At 41.0% G+C, this 10,508-nt stretch overlaps 1 protein-coding gene across 1 annotated transcript in view; it reads left to right on the forward strand.

The window, feature by feature from the left end:
• tspoap1 (TSPO associated protein 1) overlaps positions 1-10,156 on the forward strand; it is a 96,440-nt gene extending 86,284 nt beyond the window's left edge. Inside the window, exons 25-32 of the mRNA XM_088906819.1 lie at positions 187-362; positions 1,299-1,467; positions 2,541-2,609; positions 3,146-3,190; positions 4,055-4,158; positions 4,336-4,407; positions 4,986-5,114; positions 7,557-10,156. Of these exons, the coding sequence (XP_088762945.1) occupies positions 187-362; positions 1,299-1,467; positions 2,541-2,609; positions 3,146-3,190; positions 4,055-4,158; positions 4,336-4,407; positions 4,986-5,114; positions 7,557-7,775 (983 nt within the window). The 3' untranslated portion in view covers positions 7,776-10,156. The remainder of the gene's footprint in view (positions 1-186; positions 363-1,298; positions 1,468-2,540; positions 2,610-3,145; positions 3,191-4,054; positions 4,159-4,335; positions 4,408-4,985; positions 5,115-7,556) is intronic.
• Positions 10,157-10,508: the final 352 nt, after the last annotated feature.

The following is a 10,508-nucleotide window of genomic DNA, read 5'->3' on the forward strand; positions in this document are numbered from 1 at the left end:
GCAGTGGCTCGAAGTGGCTTAGGCTCAGAGGGGCTTAGCTTGCTATCCCTACTTAAGGACACACCCAGGTTAAAGCCTTAAGGTACATGTGCAGCTCATGCTTTGCCTCAGGTTATACCAGGGGCAGTGAGGTAATCGCACGGTGAGGGCCTGAGCTGATAGCTGTGCTTGTGTTGCTGTATACAGACGCCCCCAGGGCTGAGACTCCAGAGGCCACTGAATGCTCAGAGGTGGAGGGGCTGGTGGCAGACAGCACAGTCCGCATATTTGTGGCTCTGTTCCAGTACGATCCTGCTGTCATGTCCCCAAACCCTGATGCCACTGAAGAGGAGCTGCCGTTCAAGGAGGGTCAGATCATCAAGGTACAGTACATTACTGATGGGACGCTTGCTGTCTTGCCTCTTCTAACTGTGTGTTTTGGTTTTCCTGCTCTAAGGCACGAAAGTTGTGCATTCATTTTATTCAGTTTGGGATTCCTAGGATGTATTTTGTGGCCTGTTTTTAGGATTCTTTTTAAAAGCAGAATAATTGCTTGCTGTCAATAATTAGCGAGCTGCTGTGTGCACAAAACACTGTATAATCTACCCTCTGACAGAACTAAGTCACTAACATGTCATGTTAAAACACGCTTGGAAAGAGCTGGAGATCTATTTTCTGAATTGCCATGTTAATCACTGTTCTGGCATTAGATTTTGTTTGTGACTGACTTCGATTTTAAATTGTCTGTATTGCAGGATATTTTTGTTTTGGTTTGAACCCTGTTTCTAATCTGTAGAGTGCGGTGGATTGTATAATTATGAAAGTGTTGAAGTTAAAATAAAGTTTCATCGACCAGCTGCTTTTACAAAAGTCATGTTTTCATATACACAATGAAAGGTGTTACAAACATGACAAATGATCTTTGGAAGCAGTTGTATCTGATGCCTATATTAAAGACTAGAATTAACTGTAAAATACACCGTGCTAGAATTTCTGGAGGATAATGTCCATATAAATTAGTGTGAGGATTACCTCTGAGAGGAGAGGCTGTGCAGAAACACTAAGCATGAGTGGCCAACATTTGCATGGATTCCACCTGAACAATTTAAAAACATTGCGTCATTTGTGTAGAATAATTGTATCAATGCAGCTTTATCAGAACTAGACAAACCCTGTAGAATAGAGAAGTGTTTCTTAGTCTGTGACTGTACAGCAGATGTAAACGGACGTAGAACAGTCACATTTTATTTGAAGATTGGTACGTTTTCGTGTTTGCCCGTCACAGAAAAGGACAGAAATGTTTGTCTCCTTGCTGATAGATTTACGGTGACAAGGATGCTGACGGATTTTACCGAGGCGAATCCGGTGGCCGGCTGGGCTACGTTCCATGCAACATGGTGTCCGAAATCCAAGTGGAAGACGAAGAGACCAGGGACCAGTTGCTTCAGCAGGGCTTCCTGTCTGCAGAGGCCTCCATGGAGAAAATAGGTACCGAGCACTGAAGCTTCACCACTAACAGACCCAGCTTAGGAGACAGAGGGTTTTTATTGCCCGTGCAGCAGGCACACCTATCCTTCTCTTTTCCGATTGTCATTCCAAGCAGGTGTCATGGATGAAGGTCAAACCGCAATAGCTATTTTATCATGCTGCTCATGCTCTTCGGTGTGCTGTGATATGACAGTGCACCGCAGCTTGCACCTGAAATCTCGATCTGGTTCAGCACACTCCTCCAGTCCTTTCCAGCTCTACCTCTGTAGCAAAGCAGAAAATGGAGCAGTATATACATGTACAGTATGCATGCCAGCAATCCAAGCATAAGTTTTACTTAGTACAATGATCAAACATTCTTCTTTAAATGGGCATGGTCCCTGTGGTTTAATCAATCAATTTTACAGCATTATCTTCTATGCTTTATAACCACTTTAAAGGCAACACCACTATCTGATCAGATATTTATTTCTCTGACTGTAAAAACAAAGGGTTTCTTTATCAATGCTAAGCCTAGTCCGTATTCCCTGTAACTTGCAGAGAAGACCTTTACTCTGCTGGTTGCCAGAGAAATGCAAAACAGAAATTGGTGACTCAAAGATGTAGCATGAGATTCGATTCGCTGCGCTGTTGCTAATTATATATACTGTATATCGTAAGCTTGGCCTTTACCGTAGCACTCCTTCAAGGAGTAATTCCTTTTGCGTTTGCTTTAATGAAAACGTGCTCAGTTTCACTCGCTCGCTTCTTTCGCTCTAAGTCATTGAGTTTTCCGCTGTGGCACACATGCCTCGCCAAGGTGTTTCGACATCCTGTTTGCTGTTTTCTCCCCGCGCTTCAGCAGCAGGGCTGCGCAGGATGACTAAGAGTGTGTTCCGTTTCCAGCCCCACTCTCTCCGCAGGTGTTCTCCCCACTTTTGGTTTCACTTGTCTCACGTCTGTGTTGCCGGCCGTGGGTTTAATTTATTATTATTTTTATTTTTTTGTACTCGGCTTTCATTCTGTCTGTTTTTTGCCTTTTTGTCTGCTTCTTTATTTTCCTTTCTCTGTTTCTTTTCTGAACTTTGACGAAGGCACTCGTTCGCACGCTCAGCTCCCACGGCGCCCCGTTCCTCCGCCGAAACCTAGACGATCCAGGAAAGGTGTGTGCTGCTTCCCGCTCTGTCCCTCTCTCTCCGGCCCCCGCGCCCACCAGGCAGAAGCTTTGTCTTGGCAGGGGTCCCAGGTTCATGACAACGTGATGTCACTGTTTACTGTACATCCCATTGGCGATCCTTCAGTCCATCGTCTCTCCGTTTATACACCAACCTCCGCATGACGCATGTGGATTCCATTTCAGAACTGACACCTGAGAACAAGACAAGCTGGAGCTTGACAGCCAGTCTCCCATTCCCCCTGGCAGGGAATTGGACAGTTACACATCAGACACAGTCGTTGTTAAATCAGATATTTGAAATGTAGGCGGTTAGTTCCTTTCAGCCTGTCCTTGGCAAAGCTTCTCCTTTGGGTTTTTTCACTTGTGTGTCCCTGTGTGTCAGCAGTGTGTCAGATGCTTCTTGCTGCTTTTCATAGGAAGTTTTTTTTTTTTCCGGCAGTTGGTGCCCCGAGGACAAAGGCTTTTCCCTAACGAGTTCCTTCTCTCTCTCTCTTTCTCTCTCTCTCTCCCCCCTTCTTTCAGTCGAATCTGCAGGTGTCTGGGAGGAAAGTGTAGGCTCAAGTAGAGGTTAGAGCCTTTCTGTTTTCTGGGCCTAATGGAGATGGGAGGGCATCTGGATTTAGTAGCCACCAGAATTCCAGTCAGACCTCTGCAATGTTAATGTGCTGCGATAAGAGCAATTAGCCAGTGCAGTTCACACATTTTTTAATGTGGTGCTTTTAAGTAAAACCATCTCATTCCAGCAGGCTCTTTGTAGGCCCTTCTATATACCGCCAAGTATCTTCTGCTTAGTTGATCTAAGGGGGGGGGGGGGGGCTTCCTTTCCCCTGTACCCCCACTTGATGCATGTGAAAAGTGATGGCATTTGTGTCTGCTTTCCCTTGTTTTTACCTTTTCTGTCTGTAGCAGTGATACCTTACCCGTGTCTGCTTAACTGCAACAGGTCTGCAGTAGGATATATTCCTATATTGTTTTACAATTGGCACAGAATGAATTAAGGTATCATTCAGGTCATAGTCCCACTTAATTTAGATAAAGAATTTTAGATTTCTGATATACTTGTAATACATTTTAAATTTCTGTTAATTTCTTTTATTATGCTTCAATTTGCAACACATCTAAAGCTCTTAGGAGCTCAACACAGCTAAGTAAGGTATCAAGCAGTGTTTGGTGTTGATTCTTTACCAACAAAAACAGTTGGGTTGAATGTTTTTGTCAAGCTGTACTGTAGGATTTGATCAATGCATGACAACTGAGCACATGTAATGGAACAAAATATTTATAGAAGGGAACCACTTTAGATCAACATGCAAGCAGGTATGTCTAAAAGTCAGTCTTAAGCTGTCATGAATATCATGCTAATGCACTGTGTGACAGGCTGCTGTATTGTAGTGACTGAATGTCGTTGGGGGTGTGTTGTGTTTTGCACAGAGCGCAGTTGGCCAGGCAGCGGACCTCACTCGGTGGCCCCACGAAAGATGGTGGCAATCTTTGACTATGACCCAAGAGAGAGCTCCCCTAATGTTGACATTGAGGTGGGTTTTCAGGAGATGCTTCAGAATCGTGTGTGAGGGAAAGGAGCGGCCGGGCTCGCACATTTCCATCTGTTCCCTTCCTTCTGGGAGGTGTTATTGGAGGTTGGATTATGCCCCTGATAATGGGGAGCTGTCGGGCTTTGAGAAATCTGAGGTCTCTCTTGTGCTTCTCTGCAGGCGGAACTGACATTCAGTGCTGGTGACATCATAGTCGTGTTTGGGGATATGGATGATGATGGGTTCTTTTATGTAAGTATCCTTGTCAGAAGAGTATTCATCGCAAGACTAAACCCTTCTAACCTGGATTGAAGTAAATTTATGTTAATCAATTTGAGTTTCACTGGTCACATGAGTGGAACTCCATTTTAAACCTGTCCCTTTCAAAGATGTGAGACTCTTCTAATACATAGGAAATATGAGGTTGCTGAGTGGTTATAATGCAGCTACACATCCTTTGTGGTCCAGGATGTTTATGCTCATTGGTAAAGTCTGTAAGGAAATGTATTCTTTTCCAGTGAATTCACACAAACGTTTAATTCTACCTGTAATGTAGCAAACTTAAAAAAAAACATTCAATAATTCACCATCTGCAGACACATCTTAATTTAGTTAGGTGCAGAGCTCCGCAAAAACACCCGTTCCAAATGCTGGATCCATGTGTATAATTAGAGATCTGACTAATACAGTGTATGAAAAATAAACAAAGCAAGACATTTCATTCATAAGAAACTGATTTAATTTATCTGTCTTATAACACTGGTGCTTGAACAGAATCCAGTATTGGATAGGGAGCAGACTCACACCAGACCCCCTTTCTCTCACCACAGGGAGAGAGTAATGGACAGCAAGGACTGGTGCCATCTAACTTTCTCCAAGCCATACCAGATAAAGGAGTCGAGGCGCCTGGGAGTGTTTGTGAAGAAAAGGGGCTTTCTGAAAGCAGGCGTGAATCACAGGTAAGTTAAAGAGACTAGAGCTGACTTGTTCCTAATGCATGCGTGTAAAAAAAAAAAATCCCAAGATTGAAATACTTACTGCACAGTAGAATTAATAATGAACAGTCGTACCAGCCAAACAGCCAAGAGAGTGCTGAAAGGCTTTTTGTTTGGAACCTCGCTTCTTAACAGTATTAGTTTGTGTTAATTCCATGTAAAACTCTTAATGCTACTTATACCTTTCCAAAAAGTAAAATGTTCCCTCTGATTGTGTCTTTCGAGACGTTTCCGTGATTTGCTAAATGAGAATGGAAGTAGACATCCATTAATGTCATTGTGAACACACTCTTTTTTCCTTTACTGTCCGTTTGTTATGGTTTATTTTTTTTTATTTTTTCCTACTTTTTGATCCTTGTGTGTCCTAATCGTCCTGGCAGAGGCACAGGAGGAGTGCGCACTCAAAGCGTAAAGTGTAAGTGTTTCTGTGTGGGAAGATACCCAGCTGAGACTCAGGCCAGCTCTTGCTCTTGGTAGATATCTTGCTCTCCAGCCGCTGGCTCAGACCGTCTTCCTCGCAGGGGCTCCCAGTGCAAGAGCACAGCCAGAAGCCCAGGCAGAGCAGAGCATGCGTACAGTTCTCGCACAATCGGCAAACTTCTAAAAATAGATAAGAACAGATCAGATTCGAGCCTTTCTGTACTATATTTGGATAATCAGTCAAAAAAAATTGTTCAACTTTTGTTTTTTGTATTATACATGGAGAGTCAAAGGCAGCCAAAAAATCTCTAGGGCTTAGATGTTGCCAGGCTATGTTAGTCTTAAAATAACATTAAAATGCAATATCTTTTTTTAAAGATAGGTACCATTTTCATTAATGGAATAATGTGTGATCTATGTGACCTATTACTCTAAAATAAATACTATTAAATATTGGAGAAAATCGGATCTACAAATGCAATGCAGAACTTGAAGTGAAATGTAGCCGTTTCAGTGCTGACTTTGGTGTCAAGACTTTGGTCAGAGGACTGGTTATCACTGAAGGCCTGTGTTGGTTTATCTCAATCTGGTGGCAACTATGGCAACTGACATTCACGAACATCAGACACAATTCAACAGTATGTTCGTACAATTGAAAGTACATATAGCTACAATATGGCCGCCTCCCTGTTGAAAATATTCTTAAATCGATTAGCTCCCTGTTTTCAGTTCATAGCTGCTCCTGCTTGTTCTCTGAGCCCTGGTGATTACATGCTTGGAGGAAATGTTTCTGTGTTAACAGTGATGAGCTGGGATCATCTACCTGGCTTGATCTCAAGGATAGTTCTCAGAAACAAATAATTGTTCAGTTTTGGAATAGTATCATTGGCATAAGCTTTTATTAATGAGGCTGGATATTGTTTAAGGTGCTTCTCTCTAAATGTCTTTGAAATATTAAATATTTGGATTTATCTTTGTAGCTGAACAATTATTTAAAAACAGGGGCTGTCTGACTCGGTCTTTTTATATCCAGCAATGTGCTCAAGCCGAGGTCCTGCTGTAGATAAACGTGTTGAAGAAAAGACTGGGTATCTTCAGATCACTGTGGTTAATTTGTCAAGTTGTTGTCCCACCAAGTGAATTTAAGATCTTTAGTATTAGATGCTTGTCTGTCTAGGATGTTAGCAGGGCTAATGCATCAGGATGTACATTTTATTTTTCCAAAAAAGCTGTAGCTGCTTGAGAGATTGAATGGTTTGTCCTTTGCTTGGCACAAAAGTCTGTTATTTGCATTCTGGGATCCAGGTACACAAAGTTGTTTGCTTGGCCATACATATCTACTGTAGGACCATCATATGTGCCCTCATGAGGCAATTATTGTACAGAATCATAGTGAAAAATCATACCCTCTTTGGTAGTGTTTCTTTGAGGTAAGTAAGAATAGGATACATGTATGGGCAATGGGGGAAGAGAACAGCAAAATCCCTGAATGAATAGCAAGTTAGTGCACAATTAGAAAATAATTTGCTAAGTCATTCTGTGTATAAAGGTATGGTTATTGCCTTGGGTAGCTGCATATAAAAAATGTTTGCATCAAAGGGCTTCTCAGGATTTCTTGTGCCAGCTCAGGCCTTTTTGAACCTGGAAACTTCTGTGTAGTGAGTCTTGGGTTCAGAAGGGAAGAGGTTTTCTGATTCATTTATGTATAAATGACTTACCTGGGGGGTTATTGTAATCAACAGCTAAATAAAATAACTACCAGCTGGACAATGACCCCCCGAATTCTTCTTATGCAGTGCTATGAGTTATTTATTGAGTTGTTCATTAGATGCATCTAAGAAATCACGATTGCACATTAATATTTCACAAACCGACATATGTCATGTGTAAGTACATCAGTTCTGGCAGCTGTAGTAAAACTAACCAATCGGCCAATAAGCTAACATTTAGAAGAGAAGGAAACATCCTCTTTCATTTTACCCAAAGGTGAGCCTGGCGCCGTCTGAAGAGCAGAACGAATCCCCAGTCGCCACAGTAGAAGAGGCCCCGGATCCCAGCTCAGCGCTTAACATCGTTCTTCCACAGGTCATGACCCCAGAGACCCCAAACCAGAGCGAGACCTCGCCCCAGGGCAAGAAGAAAAAGGGCTTTTTTTCCAAAGGGAAGAAACTTTTCAAAAAGCTTGGATCCAGCAAGAAAGAGTGAAGCCGCTGTGTCCACCCAAGGACTGTTGTGATGTTTTGACTTTTTACACAAAGCCACTAGCATTATCTTTCATGGTGATACAGAAGGAGCATCCTCTCTCCTTTTCCAGAAATGTTTACATGTGTGTGTATAGACACACCATGTGAAACGTCTTGGTTACCACTTGCAGGCACTAGATTTGTTGAGCTGGAAGCGTTAATTCTAATGGACTGTACATTAGATTTTGTCTAATGAGGGATTATAGAACAAATATTGTCCAATTTATGCCTTTAGCGAGTGGCACTGCGTCTTGATGAAACTCATTTAGCTGTAGTAGAGGACATGTACCCATTCTGGAGCAAAGCTTCTTAAATTGTTTACACATTAACATGAATCACAGAAGAGACTAAGAGAAGAGCAATTTGAGCTGCATTGTCTTTTTGTATTTTTTGCAGATATTAGTGAGTTGTTTGCTCATTGGTGCTCTATAGTTTGTGATTTTGGTTCTCACTCTTTTTCTCCTTATCCATTGTCATAAATGTGCATTGGAGTCATTCATGTTTAATTTAGTAATTCGATCAGCTAAATAATTTGTGCATGGTAATTTTGTTTAAGGTGTAAAATGTGTTCCTGATGGTTTTATGAAGATCTGATTACTGTATAGCATAAATGCCAGCTGAATTAGACGCTTAAGAAGCACGGCTCAAACAGTTAAAATCTTGCCCGAGGGAAAAAAATAGGATTTTTTTTACACTGTTAGCTAAAACACCCATCTTTGCCTTTCTGAAATTTTACTTGGAACTCAGTATATTTTAATTGATTGAAATTAAATCTTTCAGGACAGTTTTGTACCCCACAGATGAAAGACAGGTGACTTACTGGATATTCATTTGTTTAATCAAAAAGAAAATGCCACATTTAAAAATGAAGGACTTTCTGCCCTGTTACTGATCAGCAGAGGTTGTGCTGGTGGTGTCCATCAGGTTATGCATTGCGTTGGCCATGGCCTGTCTGTGTCCCATTTGTTGTGGGCTTATTGGAAATCTCCGTTTTAGGAGCCTGACCTCTTTGTAAGGATGCTGTAACATTTCTGTGTTGAGTATTGAAGGGACCAGAGCTGTATCTACTAAGGAATAATTAGTTACTGAAACTGGTGTACAAATTGGGTGTTGTTTGTTTGATTTAATAATATGCAGGTATTAAGAGCAGGAACAGTGATCACTAATAAAGAACCCATGGGGTTTTGATGAAGACAAGCTCTCAGGTTATGCTGTTGTCCTAGCTTTGCATAGGCATGCTGGTTTTTTTGTGCTTCTTAAAAACATGCCAAACAATAGAGCTTAAATGTCTACAGAAGGCAGACTTCTGCATTAACGTTACATTGCTGTGCAAGGACTCCACTGCTGAAACATAGGAAGGGCTTTTTAAGATTGCACTTCTGGAAACTGAATGTTTTTCATTTCTGTTTTGCAGTAGTTTTTTATCCTAAAGAACACAGCAATGACTGATTCTTAAAGTCCATGTCAGATTACTATAGACAAAAGTAAATATTTTAACCTTTGCTTGTGTTTTGTTTGAGATGTAAACTTCTTCTCTGAAATGAAACAGATAAGCAATGCACCTACCAGGCTCACTCTATGGCCATGACCTTTAGTTCTTATTGTTACCCAGTATTCATTTGTACAGTGCACAACAGGGAAGCTGATCTGACTTCCCTGTTGCTTCAAGAAAGTGCAGTCTTTGTCAAAGCTGGCCCAATTACCCTAATGTATGTGTCAAGAACTGCTGTTGAAATAGGACTTTACTGTTAATCCTTTAGGAAGTGCAGTAGGCAACTGCTGATATAATGTAGCCTTACATGACCTCTGTTAGTCTTAAATTGTTGTTTACTTTATACTTGTATTATTTGCATGCATAATGTTATTATACCCATGTTTTGCCTTATTTATTATATTTATATATTTATTCAAATACCAGGCTTTTCTGGCATTGTCTTTTTTGACACAATTTGTAAACACAATTGTAGCCAAGTAGGGTGCATGTAACTTTAAAGACTGTTCGGATCTGTGTATATGAATGGTGAATGAGCTGTCATGGTTCTGTTTTGACTTTCAGAAGTCCATTGCTTTCATACCTTTTGGGAAGATTTCTTTTTTCCCTTCCAACCGCTATCCATGTTCTTTTTAAAACTCTGTTTTGTATATGAAGGTTTTTACAACCTGTTTTGGAAGCTCGTTTGTAAATATTTCACTTTTTTCCATTGTGCATGTTTTGTGGAAAGCAATTTTTGGGATCCAGACACATTAGTGGAATTCACGCACAGATGCGTTGACTTGAAGATGTGAACTGTCTTTCGATATGAAAAAACTTTTTACAGGAATAAAGTATATTTTCACATAAAATATCATTGGTAATGCTTTGAAATGTGATTTCAATTAGCTTTGTGTCAGCTGCCCTAAAGTAAAAGCACTTGAAGTTCGCTGTAAAAAAGGGCTTAAAAAAGGGCAGTGCTTCACAGTGTAAAGTGTGATTAGAGAGAAACTGTGACAACGGTTAGAGAGGTAGAGCAGATCAATGCCCATGGAAACCAAAGAAAAAGTAAATGTGTTGTCACACCACAGGAAAACTGCAAAAGTACCAAATTTACCTTCATGAACTTTCACAATGGTTACAAATGTGTCACCATAAAAAGTCCCCTTTCTAATCTCACGATCGCATTAAGCTCCAGAGAAGCCCTGCCCCTCTCTGTCTGTC

Source organism: Atractosteus spatula, chromosome 27, assembly GCF_055471065.1.
Source record: "Atractosteus spatula isolate fAtrSpa1 chromosome 27, fAtrSpa1.hap1, whole genome shotgun sequence".
In the NCBI taxonomy this organism is placed as follows: Eukaryota; Metazoa; Chordata; class Actinopteri; order Semionotiformes; family Lepisosteidae; genus Atractosteus; species Atractosteus spatula.